Source organism: Thamnophis sirtalis, unplaced genomic scaffold, assembly GCF_051295495.1.
Source record: "Thamnophis sirtalis isolate CommonGarterSnake01/CBP01778 unplaced genomic scaffold, rThaSir2_p1.2 scaffold_14, whole genome shotgun sequence".
Taxonomy (NCBI): Eukaryota; Metazoa; Chordata; class Lepidosauria; order Squamata; family Natricidae; genus Thamnophis; species Thamnophis sirtalis.
The window spans coordinates 3,196,578-3,211,939 of NW_028261394.1; the positions used below are offsets into that span (position 1 = coordinate 3,196,578).

The window sequence follows — 15,362 nt, forward strand, 5'->3', positions numbered from 1 at the left end:
TCGGTGACTTTGGGCCAATCAGCAGGAGACAGTGAATTCTAGTCCCACTTTATCCATGAAAGGCAGCTGGGTGACTTTGGGCCAAACACCAGGAGCCAGTGAGTTCTAGTCCTGTCTTAGGCACGAGAGCCAACTGGGTGATTTTGGGCCAAACACCAGGAGCCAGTGAGTTCTAGATCTGTCTTAGGCACCAGAGCCAACTGGGTGATTTTGGGCCAATCACTAGGAGCCGGTGAGTTCTAGACCTCTCTTAGGCACAAAAGCTGGCTCGGTGACTTTGGGCCAATCACCCGGAGACAGTGAGTTCTAGTCCCGCTTTAGCCATGAAAGGCATCCGGGTGACTTTGGGCCAATCACTAGGAGCCGGTGAGTTCTAGTCCTGTCTTAGGCACGAAAGCTGGTTGGGTGACTTTGAGCCAATCACCAGGAAACAGCGAGTTCTAGTCCCGCTTTAGCCATGAAAGGCAGCTGGGTGACTTTGGGCCAATCACCAGGAGCCAGTGAGTTCTAGTCCCAATCTCTAGCCTAGTGTATTCTGAAGCAGAGAGTATCTTCAGGGTACCTCATGCCTGCTTGGGATCTGAGTGAAGACACGGGCTAAAAACTAGGAGACTGGAGAGTTCTAGCCCTCCCTTAGGCAGGTAGACTTTGACTCAGTCCCTCTCGCTTAGCCTTGGGTGGAAGAAGAAGAAGAAAGGATCAACCCCTTCCCAAAAAACTGCAGCGCGAAGCCCGGAAGTTGCAGCGGGAGCTCTCCAGCATTCGCGGAGCGCAGCGCAAGGCTTGAGAGCCTCTGGCGCGCCCGGGCAGCGCAGCGCAGCGCCGGGGCGTGGGGAGCGGGAAGCGGGCGGGGCGGCGCTTGTGCTGGCTGGGAGACCCCTTGCCGGGCCGGGCCGGGTTTCTCGCGAGAGGGGCGGCGCAGCCCCAGCCGGAGGAGGAGCCGCGGCCGGGCTGGCCGGAGAAAGAAAGCGGGGACTGGCGGCCGAAGCGCGATCCGGGCAGCGGGGCGGGCCGGAGGTAAGCGGGGATGCCGGGCGCAGGTGGGCAAGGGATCGGCCGGGGCAGCGGGATGCGGGATGCGGCGGCGGCGGCTCCTTCTTCCTCCTCCGCGTCCACGTGGGCGCATCTTCGCAAGATGCCTTGCTTTGCGCTCGCTTCTTCCCCTTGGATTCCCTCTCCTGGCTGGATCGGAAGCCGAAGCCGCGCTGCCAGCCGGCCGAGGGGGGTGGGAGAGATGCGCAAAAGGACTTCCCCGGGCGGCAGCTTGGAGATGCGCCCTGCCTGCCTTCGCCATCCTTGTCTCGGCTTTTTCCTCTCCCTGCGCAGGAGCGGCTGCTGGATGGGGAGGGCATCTCCACGCCTCCCTTCTCCCCACCAGGCCCGGCTGGTGGCCAGCTGGATCTGGGGAGGGGGATGCTCCCTGCCAGCATTCCTCCTGGGGTGGGATGAGGACAGGTGTGTCATCCTCTCAACCAAGGGATGATGCTTGGTGGACATGTTGTGGTGCATCATGACACCTGGCTGTGTGAGGTGGTTGTGTCTTGGGCTGGAGGCCTGGGGTAGAAAGCTAGCTTGTGATAAAATACAGGAGGAGATGTGCTGGTGAAAACACATATGTGCTAGTCGTCCCCGACTCTAGGGGCGGTGCTCATCTCCGTTCAGAGCCGAAGAGCCAGCGCTGTCCGAAGACGTCTTCTTGGCCATGTGGCCGGCATGACTCAACCCCGAAGGCGCACGGAACGCTGTTCCCTTCCCACCAAAGGTGGCTCCTATTTTTCTACTTGCATTTGAACTGCTAGGTTGGCAGAAGCTGGAACTACTCATGGGAGCTCACTCCGTTACGTGGCACTAGGGATTCGAACCGCCGAATTGCCAACCTCCTTCTCAACAAGCTCAGCGTCTTAGCCACTGACCCACAGCTTCCATCCAATTTGCCCATCGTGTTAAGCCATGGCTTGCTTGTAGCCTTGCCACACTGGGCATGCCATGATTGCCGAGTTAAGCTCCAAATTACGGTTTATAAACCTGCCCAGCTGGCTCCCCATAATTGTGTGCTACCCTGAAGCACAGGGTGGCTTAATATAACAGCTCACAAAGAACAGACTTTGTGGTGGGAACCAGAAGATCCAACTGGGGTGCCAATTTTGGATGATTGAGGAATTCTGGAAGTCCACGCGTCTTAAAATTGAGCAGGTTGGACCGTCCCTGGGTTAAAACCAGCGGTGTCTCTGGCTGAGAATGTTTGATTTCTTGGTCTTGGGCTTTTGGTGGTGTGCATAAATATTTCAGGAAACGAAAAGGAGGAAGTCTATAGAGCTTATTCTAGCTCTTCCTGCAGAAATGGGATACACAACGCAGCTGTAATGCTCCATGCGCCTTTTGGTGGGTTGCTTCATTGCAGTTCCTGTGTATGCGGGGGTGTTGTGACAGTTCTCCTTTTTTGGGGCAAGAGGGAATGATCAAGCGTAAAGCTGTAGGTGCCTGGATACCTTCGTCCTGTCTTGGAAGACTTCAGCTGATGTTCTGAGTGGCTTGGACCTTCAGCGCTTAGGATATGAGGAATAGAGTCCCGGAGAACAGAAAATTGGAGGAAAGCTACGTGGCCCTTAGCTCAGAGTGGATCCCTTAGCTCAGGGTCTCCAACCTTGGCAACTTTAAGACCTGTGGATTTCAGTTCCAGAATTCCTCAGCCAACGTTGGAAATTTTGCTGTATTTATTTTGTACAATGACAATAAAGGCCATATATATTATTATATTATATTATATTATATTATATTATATTATATTATATTATATTATATTATATTATATTATATTATATTATATTATATTATATTATATATATTATATTATATATATTATATTATATTATATTATATTATATTATATTTATTATATTATATTATATTAATATATTATATTATATTATATTATATTATATTATATTATATTATATTATATTATATTATATTATACTACACTATACTATACTATACTATACTATATTATTATTATTATACTATACTATACTATACTATTATTATTATACTATACTATATTCTATTCTATTCTATTATTCTATTCTATTATTTATTTTATATATATATGTATGTGTGTGTGTGTGTGTGTGTGTGTGTGTGTGTGTGTGTATGTATGTATGTATGTATGTATGTATGTATGTATTATTAGTGTCACAACCCCTGGAATGCCCAAATATGGGAAGGAAGCCTACTGCTTCCTTTCTCTGTCTATTGGCTCGTCACAAGAGACCATCCAGACAGAAACCCAATATTTTTACTGTTGCCTTTGTTACATTTGTGTTGTATTTGTGCTGATAAATAAATAAAGGGAGACTAGTATAGATCTATTTCAAGCTATTTAGCTCTCATCAGCTAGCCATACCCTTACTGGGATTCGAACCTGGGCTGTATTATATATTAGGCAGATGTGTTAACCACTAAGCCACAAGGTTCTCCTCCTTTATCAGCTGATATATATATATATATATATATATATATATATATATATATATATATATATATATATATATTATATATATATATATATATATATATATATATATATATATATATATGTTATATATATATATATATATATATATATATATATATATATATATATTTCAGTCCCTGGCCTGATACTTCATTGTGGCTTGTTTCAGTCATCTTAGTTGAAGACACAAGGCCAATTAAAATGCATGGCACAGAAGCCAGTCCTGGGTCTCGGTGTTTTTACGCCTTTGGCAAATTTCTGCTCCAGTTTATTTGCCCCCCCCCCCTTGCCCCTCCAATCCAACTTACATCACTACTAAGTGCAAATGCCCTTTGCAGACTTGTGATGTGTTTCCAACTTCTCTGGGGAATGAATGAATGAGAAAGATCCTACTTTTCCTCCCCGTGGCTTTCCGTGAAGCAAACACTTTTTGATTCATTTGAGTTTGCCCAGAATACCAAATCGTTGCTTGTTCTGCTTTTGCTTGTTGACAAAAATCCCCGCAGTCCTCCTCAAATTCTATTTTTAATGTGCAACCACGTATGAGTCACCTCAGGTTGGCCCAAGCTAACTGCTGGGCTGATGGAATCCAATTTCTAGCCAAAAGTGGCCTGTTGATTATGTCCGTGGATATCTTGAATGGGCCCCTGTCCATCCTGCAGTAGAACATAGGACATCATCAGAGTCGGAAGGGGCCTTGGAGATCTTCTAGTCCAACCCCCTGCTCAAACAAGAGACCCATTTCAGAGAAACAGCTGTCCAGTCTCTTCTTGAAAACCTCCAGTGATGGAACACTCAGAACTTCTGGAGGCCAGCTGTTCCACTGGTGAATTGTTCTCACTGTCGGAAGGTTGGATCTTCCTTTGATCAGCTTCCACCTGTTACTTCTGCTTCCAGATGCTTTGGAGAACAGAAACAGAATAACAGAGTTGGAAGGGGCCTTGGAGGTCTTCTAGTCCAACCCCCTGCTCAAGCAAGAGGCCCTATGCCATTTCAGACAAATGGTCGTGCAATCTTTGCTTAAAACCTCCAGCGATGGAGCACCCCACAGCGAGGCAAGTCGCTCCCCTAATTAATTGTTCTCCCTGTCAGGAAACCTCTCCTTAATTCTAGATTGCTTCTCTCCTTGATTCATCGTTTCTTGCCTCGCCTTCTTCTGGTGCTCTGGAAAAATAGGTTGAGCCGTTTCGTCTTCCTGAAGATCGACAGTCTGCGCAATGCACATTTAACCTGCCTTTGGCTTGTGGCCCGTAGGGATTTCATTGTTCTATAAAAACAAGCCCACCGTCGGATGCTAAATTTGGCCCTTAGTTCCTTTCTCTGCCTGAGCCAGGAAGGGCATCTTAACCTGGACTTTGCACACTTTCGAACAATAACCGTGTAAGAGCCCCCCCCCGCTCCAAAATCTCGGGTCCGTTGAAACTTCAAGACTTCTTCATGTGTTGTTGATTTTCACATTAGGGCCAAGTCCAGAGATGCAGTGAGGGCGGGACTCATTCCCAAAGCGAACGCACCATTTTTTTTCATTGTTCCAAAGCTTTTATTTCTTTTAAAAAACACAAATATTTCATCATTCGTCAATCATTAAAACATTGAAGTACAATTTTTTTTGTATGCCCCTCCCTCCACCCCCCCCAAACACCCCTCCTCCTTCCCCCCCCGACTTCCCAGAACCCGTACACGGTATGGATTTTTAACTAACACAGTCTAAAATCTATTGAGAAAAAAGAAATAAAGAAATTAATAACATCTCTACATTGACCTTAGCTTCTTCTTACTGAACTAACTTTAAACAGTTTAAATCATTTCTGATCTTAAGCATTGGCTAACTGGAATTTCTTGGTCCCGTATTTATTTTGTATATAGTCAATCCATTTTTTCCCAGTCTCGTTTATATCTCTCATTTGAGTGATCTTTAAGATATGCCGATATTTTAGCCATCTCGCTAAGTTTGTAACTTTCAATGTCCATTCTTGGATTGTAGGCAAGTCTTCCTTCTTCCAGTATTGCGCCACCAACAGTCCTTGCTGCAGTTATTAGGTGCAGAATCAAGTTAGTCTCTACCACTGTAAAGTCAGTGCATATACCTAGTAAAAATAACTGAGGAGTAAACTTTATCCTTCTTTTAAAAATATTTTGCATAACCCACCATATTTTTATCCAGAATGCCTTAACCTTTTGGCAGGTCCATTTTCTATGTTTGTTTACATGTTTTCCCCTTCCATCTCATGCCAAAAAGAGCATTTCCCGTGTCTGCTTTGCTTCCTGTCAAATTCCACAGATGGAATGTTGCAGGAACTCCGCCCCATTTGAGAAGCTGCATGGAGACGCACCCTCCAGAAAGCATTCCCGATTATTCTGATTTACCATGTTTTTTCGGCGTATAAGACGCACACAAGGTTTTGAAGAGGCAAATTAAAAAAAACAATTGCACTCTGCAATTGCTTTGCTCACACACATGCCAAATGTCCGTTCTGTGCCCATGCGCATTTGCACCTAAAAGGTCTGGGAATGTGCAAAACATTTTAAAAAAAACGGGGGGAATACACTTCTGCAATGAAAATTGCTCTGCGCATGGGCAGAACCAAAAATCAAGATGGCGCCGCCGTAAGAGAACCAGTTCAGGGCATGGCAGGCCTCGGTCGCTGCTGGTTCCAGCGACACAGGCTGTCAAATTACTAGCGTTTTGGCTGAACCAGTCTGAACCAGTAGCAACCCACCTCTGGAATAGCTGGACTTCTTTAAAAGGAAACAAAAAAGGGATCCGAAACCACAAGTTGCTTTTTGCTTAAAACTTTGCCTTCCAATCCAACCGAGGACTGAGAAACTCCAATCCTTTGGCGTGGCTTGAAATTGCAAAGCGATTTCCTTCTTCAAGGGAAAATTGCCAGCTGATCCTCACATGTTCTCCTGTTTTCTAAGTTGGGAGTCTCCAAATTTGGCAAACTTTTAAGACGGGTGGACTTCAACTCCCAGAATTCCTTCGCCAGCATGAGGAATTCTAGGAGTTGAAGTCCACAAGTCTTAAAAGTTGTCAAGTTTGAAGAGGCCTTCTCCGAGGGGTCAGCAAGAAGGGAGAAGGCTTTCGGCAAGCGTTGCTTGTGTGACGACCGAAGCATGTGAGTCACTTTTGATGTGGGAAGGAAAATGTTGTTATTATTTGTGGAGAAGGTTCCTTATCTTGGAGATCTGGTTGATTAAAACAAACAAACCTAGAATCGTTTTGTGGTGTTCTCTGTTTTGGCTGAAGGACCTAAGAAATCAGGGCTTCAGAACCAGCTTCCGAAACAAATATATGGACTTCCAACTATCCCAGGTTTTCAAGGAACAATGCCAATATCTTTCAGACGCCGCAATGCTTGGTAAGAATGCAGGAATGACCTAATTGTCTCCTGCAAACTCCACTCCCCTTTCACTCCTCTTTTATTCCTTATGGGAGGAGCCATTCATCGTCCACTTGTGGCCTTACTCCCAAGTTGACCCTTATTCTTTAGCTGTTCTGGCAACTCTGTGCATGCGCACACTGGGAACAGGCTCCAGCTGTTCTTCTGCCTCACTGATCTCTGACTCTGAAGGCAGCTGATAACTGGCATACGGCCCTGGCCCCCTCTCTGCCTCTGACACAGAGCCCTCATCGGAGCCTCCCCCAGACTCCAGGACTGGCCCAGGTTCCTCCCCACCTCCTCACTGTCCGAATCGGCTGCCAGCTATGCTGGCCGCTGGCAGGCCACCACAAACAGAAACTTCCAAACTCTGTTTATTGTGCCTAATTCTGGACTCATACGTTCATCGGCTTGCCAGCCAAGAGATTTCAAAACAGGAGAGAAACAGCGTATAAACGAAATGGAATTGCTCCTGCGTAATCCAATTTGCGCCGATCGTGTTTACCGAAGGGGAAAGGTTATCGCATTGTCTCTGGAGGGAAATTCACTTTTGTGCCAAGTAGCTGTGAAAAGGATTGTCGGTAAAAACCAGTGAAACTCAGATAACGGAAAATTGCCAGAGAGAAAGATGAACTTTGGTCTCGGAAGAGAGATGGGTCAACTCAGAATGGGAGAAAAAATCAATTCTGGATTAGAGCGATAGTGTGAGAGCAATAATACCACGCATGAAATGCTTTAATGCAAGTTTTATCTACAACGGTGTGAAATGGGTTCTGCTCTATTTTGCCTTTTTTTTGGGGGGGGGCACATTTCAAAATTTCAGGTGTGCTGCAGGTTGAAGTAGGCAGAACAACCAATAGATGAGATTCTCTGCATCTCTGGGTCGAACTGTGGGGTCCATGGTGCTCTCTGATCTTTTCTGTTTTTAATGCAGACGTTTCACTGCCCAGCTGGGTCGCATCATCAGTGCAGCACTGAAGATGTTACCGATAAAAGAGACTATTTATAGCCCAGGGTTGAATTGTGGTGTCCTTGATGCTCTCTAAATTTGCTGGTTTTCTTGCAGATGTTTCATTATCAAACTAGATAAAGCCATTAGTGCTAGAGGGGTGTGAGGTTTGTGGAGTGAAGAAAGGGAGGAGGAGGAGGAGGAGGAGGAGGAGGAGGAGGAGGAGGTGGAGGAGGAGGAGGAGGAGGAGGAGGAGGAGGAGGAGGAGGAGGAGGAGGGAGGAGGAGGAGGAGGAAAAAAACGACTATGGGGTCCTTGGTGCTCTCTGAGCTTGGTGATTTCTTGCAGTCATTTCATTACCCAGCTAGATAACACCATCATTGCTAGAAGGACGTGGGGTTTGTGGAGTGAAGAAAGAGAAGAGAGGAAGAGGAGAAGGAGGAGGAGGAGGAGGAGGAGGAGGAGGAAGAAGAAGAGGAGGAGGAAAATGACTGTGGGGTCCTTGGTGCTCTCTGAGCTTGGTGATTTCTTGCAGATGTTTCATTACCCAGTTAGGTAACATCATCAGTGCTAGAAGGATGTGGGGTTTGTGGAGTGAAGAAAGAGGAGGAGGAGGAGGAGGAGGAGGAGGAGGAGGAGGAGGAGGAGGAGGAAAATGACGATGGGGTCCTTGGTGCTCTCTGAGCTTGGTGATTTCTTGCAGTCATTTCATTACCCAGTTAGGTAACATCATCAGTGCTAGAAAGGACGTGGGGTTTGTGGAGGGAAGAAAGAGAAGAGAGGAGTAGGAGGAAGAGGAGGAGGAGGAGGAGGAAGAGGAGGAGGAGGAGGAAGAGGAGAAGGAGGAGGAGGAGGAGGAGGAGGAGGAGGAAGAGGAGGAGGAAAATGACTATGGGGGTCCTTGGTGCTCTCTGAGCTTGGCGATTTCTTGCAGATGTTTCATTACCCAGTTAGGTAACATCATCAGTGCTAGAAGGGGGAGCATTCAGAAAGCAAGCTCACTTCCTTCTAGCACTGATGATGTCACCTAGGTGGGTAATGAAACGTCTGCCGGAAAACCACCAAGCCCAGAGAGCATCAAGCACTCCACTGAAGATGTTACCTTGCTGAGCAATGAAACATCTGCACAAAAATAACCAAATAACCTTCTCCAGTTCTTCGGAATTCCATCGGATGTCTTTAAGGTGGTGAGGCTGGAGAAGGCCGGCTTGCTCTCTTATTTTCTCTCGAGTAATGTTTGCGAAAAAGAACGCTCACGTTGTGTTTGGTCCCCCCTGCAGGTTGCGCCGATCCCACCGAAGCCATGTTGGATTCCAGAGGTTTCCCGTTGAGTTGGAGATGAGCTCGGTGAGGAAGCAGCTGAAGATCCCCCTGGCAGCATGACCAAGGCCCGCCTTTTCCGTCTCTCGCTGGTCCTCGGCTCCATCTTCATGATCCTGTTGATCATCGTGTATTGGGACAATGTCGGGACCACGCATTTCTACCTCCACACCACCCTCTCCAAGCCTCAGGGGGCGCTCCCCACGGCGGGGAAGGACAACCCCGGGTCCTCTGCTGGAGATGGATGACTTTTTGGAGGACCTTTTAAATTCCAACCTGAAGAAGAACGTCGATGCGGGCCGGAAAGCCGAGAAACCGAAGACCCCCTTGCGTGCGTCAAGGAAGCCAGGGACCGGCAACTTGGAAGAGAACGTCAGAGGCTACGACTGGCCCACTCGGGAGGCCAACATGGGGCTGGACCAAGCAAAGTTGCAGAAGGAGAGAAGGCAGATGTTGCAGGACTGGTGCGCCAATTCCAGCTTCTCCTTCCCGACCAAGGAGAGGACCTTCGACGACATTCCCAACTACGAGCTCAACCACCTCATCGTCGACGACCGTCACGGCATCATCTACTGCTACATCCCCAAAGTGGCCTGCACCAACTGGAAGCGGGTGATGATCGTCCTGAGCGAAAGCTTAATGGATCAAGGCTCCCCTACATCGACCCTTTGGACATCCCCCGCGAGAACGTCCACAACACCAAGCACCCACTTCACCTTCAACAAATTCTGGCGCCGCTACGGCAAGTTCTCCCGCCACCTCATGAAGATCAAACTCAAGAAGTACACCAAGTTCCTCTTCGTCCGAGACCCTTTCGTCCGGCTGATCTCGGCCTTCCGGAGCAAATTTGAGCTGGCCAACGAGGAATTCTACCGCCGGTTCGCCATCCCCATGCTCAAGCTCTACTCCAACTACAGCAGCCTGCCGACGTCGGTGAGCGAAGCCTTCGAGGGCGGCTTCCGCGTCTCCTTCTCAGACTTCATCCAGTACTTGCTGGACCCTCGGACAGAAAAGATGGCCCCTTTCAACGAGCACTGGAGGCAGGCGTACCGCCTGTGCCACCCCTGCCAGATCGACTATGACTTTGTCGGCAAGCTGGAGACCTTGGACGAAGACGCCACGTATCTCTTGCAGCTTCTCAAGGTGGACCATCTTCTCCACTTCCCTCCCAGCTACCGGAACAGGACAGCCAACAGCTGGGAGGAGGACTGGTTTGCTAAAATCCCCATGGCGTGGCGGCAGCGGTTGTACAAACTCTACGAGGCCGATTTCGTACTTTTCGGCTATCCGAAACCAGAAAACCTGCTCAAAAAACTGAGGCGGAGGAGTGTTGCCCCTGAATCCCAAAGAATCCTCCTTATTCGATGTCCCCCAATTCAGGGCGTCCCCCAATTCCGAGGTTGTAGCCCGGGACTGGGCCACAGCCTGTTCGGAACTGAACTCGCATGAGTAGAAGGTGGGTGTGCACACGGAGCTCGATTTGCGCGAGCGGCAGGGCGCTCCCTTGCACATGTGAAGCTCCATTTGGAGAGGGCAGGTGGGGTGCCCACCGCTCGCGCAAGCGTATCTTGACAAACGCAACGTGATTGCCTGTCACTCGCGCCTGGGGTTTCGTGCATATGTGCGAGGACCCACCGTTCGCACAAACAGAGCTGCCCCAAGTGCTCACGAGGGCCCGTCCCTCTGTGCAAAAGGAGCTTCCCGGGTGTGTGCAAGGGCCCGCTGCTCATGGAAACGGGGGCTTCACGCCGCTCGTGCCAATTGAGCTGCGGGTGTGAGCACGCATGCGTGCCGCTCACACAGAACCATTTCCTCTCTCCCCTCCCCCAGTCCGCCAAGCTGGAAAGGTTTGGGACCCCTCCCCCAAATGACAAGGCCGCTCCAGGTGGACCTTCACAAGTGTCCCTTTTTCTACAGCCCTTTTTACAGGTTGCTCGGTGGCCAGAAAAAGTTTCCCCCAAGCCTCTCTGGGGTTTTCGTGGCCTCTTTATGTTACCGATCCGGTGGATTCCGCCGCTGTTCTATGTCGATGCTTTTTTTCTTGGTGCGTTTAAAACAAATGGGAAGAAAGAATTAATATATTAAAAAAAAAGATATTTAATACGGAGCCTGCCTTGGGAAGGAAGAACGGAAAAGTGTGTCCTGTTATGTTGCGTCCGTTCAACCTGACCCCCCCCACCTCAATCCTCAACCCTGGCCCGGAGGGTGGGATGCGGTGGGGAAAAAGTCCTTGATGGTAAAGCAGCAACGGATCCTTGGTTGAAGTTGTGTGTATTTATTTATAGAATAGAATAGAATTCTTTTATTAGAATTAGGGTACATAAGTAGTGTACATAAAAAGACAAGATGCATTCTATAGAATAGAACAGAACAGAATAGAATAGAATGCAGAATAGAATAGAATGCAAAATAGAATAGAATAGAATGCAGAATAGAATAGAATAGAATGCAGAATAGAATAGAATAGAATAGAATGCAAAATAGAATAGAATAGAATGCAGAATAGAATAGAATAGAATGCAGAATAGAATAGAATAGAATTCTTTATTAGAATTAGGGTACATAAGTAGTGTACATAAACAGACAAGATGCATTCTATAGAATAGAACAGAACAGAATAGAATAGAATAGAATGCAGAATAGAATAGAATGCAGAATAGAATAGAATGCAGAATAGAATAGAATGCAGAATAGAATAGAATAGAATTCTTTATTAGAATTAGGGTACATAAGTAGTGTACATAAACAGACAAGATGGCATTCTATAGAATAGAACAGAACAGAATAGAATAGAATGCAAAATAGAATAGAATAGAATGCAAAATAGAATAGAATAGAATGCAGAATAGAATAGAATGCAAAAATGAATAGAATAGAATGCAGAATAGAATAGAATAGAATGCAGAATAGAATAGAATAGAATTCTTTATTAGAATTAGGGTACATAAGTAGTGTACATAAAAAGACAAGATGCATTCTATAGAATAGAACAGAACAGAATAGAATAGAATAGAATGCAGAATAGAATAGAATGCAGAATAGAATAGAATGCAGAATAGAATAGAATGCAGAATAGAATAGAATAGAATGCAGAATAGAATAGAATAGAATAGAGAATGGAATGGAATACAGAATAGAACAAGAGTTTAGAATAGAATAGAATAGAGTAGAATTCTTTATTGACCAAGTGTGATTGGACACACAAGGAATTTGTCTATGGTGCTTATGCTCTCAGTGTACATAAAAAGATAAGATACATTCCTCAAGAACCATAAGATACAACACTTAATGATAGTCATAGGGCACAAATAGGCAATCAGGAAACAATCAATATCAATATCAATTGTAAGGACGCAAGCAGCAAAGTTACAGTCCTGCAGTCATAAATGGGAGGAGATGCACGATAGGAACGATGAGAAGACGAATAGTAATAGTAATGCAGCCTTACTGAATGGTTTGACAGTGGCGAGGGAATGATCTGTTTAGCATTTTTTTTTTTAGCATTTTGGAATTGGCCGTTTTAAGCGCATTCCTTTCAACACCTGAAATTTCACTTAACGTAGAAATTGCATGGAATTTGGAATTCGGCCAGCGTCCTCCTTCTCCCTTCGTTCTCCCCCCCTCCCAATTTTGTGGAAGGAGACCCCAAATCTCCCTCCTGCATATCTCTGGAGCCAAAAGAACGAGATTCTTCATAGCTCCTTAGCTGCTCCAACTCTCCCGCAGCTGATATAGTAAGACCTGCCCTTCTGGCATTTGCAACTTTGCTTTTGCTGCCAAAATCTGGAATGTGTGACTCACCCATGGAGAAAAACAAGGCAAGGCCCTTGTCGGGATTTTGCACGGAAAAGATAAACACAGGCGGGGATTGCCAAAAAGCCATCCTGAATATATTCATTTCTGACAGTCTTGTCGTTTTTCGAGGTGGAAGTGACTGGGAAGGAGCAGAGAGAATGTTTGTGTGTGTGTTGTGGTTTTCTTAAAGCAAAATTAGAGACGGGTGCTTGGGCTAAGGAGTCTGCAGTCAAGAGGCAAACGGACAATTTGTAATATCTTGGGTAGAAAAAGTCTGGATAATCCTCAAAGGGAACAACTTGCTTCTGTGCATATCCACCGGTCTGGGTTTAAAAATGTATAAACCAGAGAAACTGGGTGTTTTCCAGATCTTTAAAAGAGGCTTGGCCCTCAGCACTCCCATCTTTCGGGAATCAAAAATCGCCAAGAATCCAGGAGATGTTCTCCTGAAGTTCTTCTTCGGGCCACAGGTGTGCATCAAATGAACTCAAGACCTTGGGAGGTGGGTTGGTGGCCTAGTGAGGTCCTTAGGACCAAGCTTCCTCACCTGTTGGGGCAAAGCAACAGGAAGGACCACTAAGAACTGAGAATCTTCTATCCATTCAATCTCCGAGCGAATGTTTCAAAGTGGCCAAGTGAGATGCCTCCACCAGGAGCCTCCCAAGTAACCAACCGGTCAATAGCAATAGCAGTTAGACTTATATACCGCTTCATAGGGCTTTCAGCCCTCTCTAAGCGGTTTACAGAGTCAGCATATTGCCCCCAACAATCCGGGTCCTCATTTTACCCACCTCGGAAGGATGGAAGGCTGAGTCAACCCTGAGCCGGTGAGATTTGAACAGCCGAACTGCCGAACTAGCAGTCAGCTGAAGTAGCCTGCAGTACTGCACTGTAACCACTGCGCCACCTAGGCTCAAACATGTATGTTTACCTGGGGCCTCTAAGCATCATTCTTTTCTTCTTTTCTTCTGGGGGGCAGGAAGGAACCGTCTGGGGCATTTAAATCTTCCTCCCCTAGTAAGCCATCATCAACTTAGTCTATTGACTAAAATTGATGAGGATGTTAGAAAAGTTGTGGTGGATGAGCCTAGACAAATGAAATATGGATTTTAAAGGAAGGAGGAGGAGGAAGAGGGGGAAGAGAAGAGGAGGAATAATTAAGGGGGGGGGGCAGGAGATTTATAGCGGTGTTAAACCGTGTTGTTTTCTTGCATCTGTTGGAATGCAGACATGAAGGTTTTGGAACAAGCCCTTGTTTGTACTAGATGTTTTCTGCCATGGAAATGCAGGCGGGGTTGTAGAACGGCAAGTGAGCCAAAAGGACACAAGGAAGCGTTGAAGTAGACCAACCGACGGGGGACGGGGACGAGGGCTGTGAAAACAAGCTGGACGGGCGTTGACCTCAGCTATCCCCAAAATATCCCTCTGGGATTTTCTCCCCCTTTAGAGCTCCTGGTTGAGAGGGAAATGAAAAGGGGGTTTGTGAAAAGTCTTTACCAAAGGAAACTTCGAAGCATCTGGAAAAGAGAGAAGAGGAGCTTCTGAATGACATGTTTACAATGCCCACGTCTACTCTGGCCATCATCATGCTAACACAGGCGGGATTGTTCACATGTTAAAAGACGACACCAGTGTTTTGCGGTGGCTTCTGATGGCTGGTGGCTACTAATCACATTTATGGAAGTCTTCTATAAATCTTATTTGTCTAATTTAAAGAAGACTATAAGAGGCTCAGTGGCTAGGACGCTGAGTTTGTCAATCAGAAAGGTCGGCAGTTTGGCGGTTCGAATCCCCAGCGCCGCGTAATGGAGTGAGCTCCCGTGACTCGTCCCAGCTTCTGCCAACCTAGCAGTTCGAAAGCAGGTAAAAAATGCAAGTAGAAAAATAGGAACCACATTTGGTGGGAAGGGAACAGCGTCCCGTGCGCCTTCGGTGTTGAATCATACCGGCCACATGACCACGGAGACGTCTTCGGACAGCGCTGGCTCTTTGGCTTTGAAACGGAGATGAGCACCGCCCCCTAGAGTCGGGAATGACTAGCACATATGTGCAAGGGGAGCCTTTACCTTACCTATAAGTTTCTTCAATCTCATCAATGCAAGCATGTAGAGTGCAGTTTCTCTGCACCAGATGATCCCTTGGTATCTGGGACCTATTTTTAATGCAAAGTATGTTAAAATATTTGCATATTTCTCTTTTGGGAATGTAGAGTTCGACAACAGAGTTCCCTAAACTTCATACAGGCAGGTGGGAAACTGCTAAAAGCAGTCAAAACACTGAACAGAAAGAAGAAAATGTCAATGGTTGAAATCAAGGATTCTCAGCCTTGTCGACTTCACGAATGGGTTGGACTCCCACTCCCAGAATTCCCCAGGGAGACGCCCAATGTGATTTGTTTCCA

At 46.7% G+C, this 15,362-nt stretch overlaps 1 protein-coding gene across 1 annotated transcript; it reads left to right on the forward strand.

Annotated features, from left to right (window-relative positions):
- The first annotated feature begins 933 nt into the window (after positions 1–933).
- Positions 934–11,267, forward strand: CHST12 (carbohydrate sulfotransferase 12). The gene is given in 5 exon segments (XM_087728937.1): positions 934–1,017; positions 9,127–9,396; positions 9,398–9,815; positions 9,818–9,867; positions 9,869–11,267. Coding segments are annotated over 4 exon segments (1,386 nt in total). The 5' UTR covers positions 934–1,017; positions 9,127–9,225; the 3' UTR covers positions 10,616–11,267.
- The last annotated feature ends 4,095 nt before the right edge of the window (positions 11,268–15,362 follow it).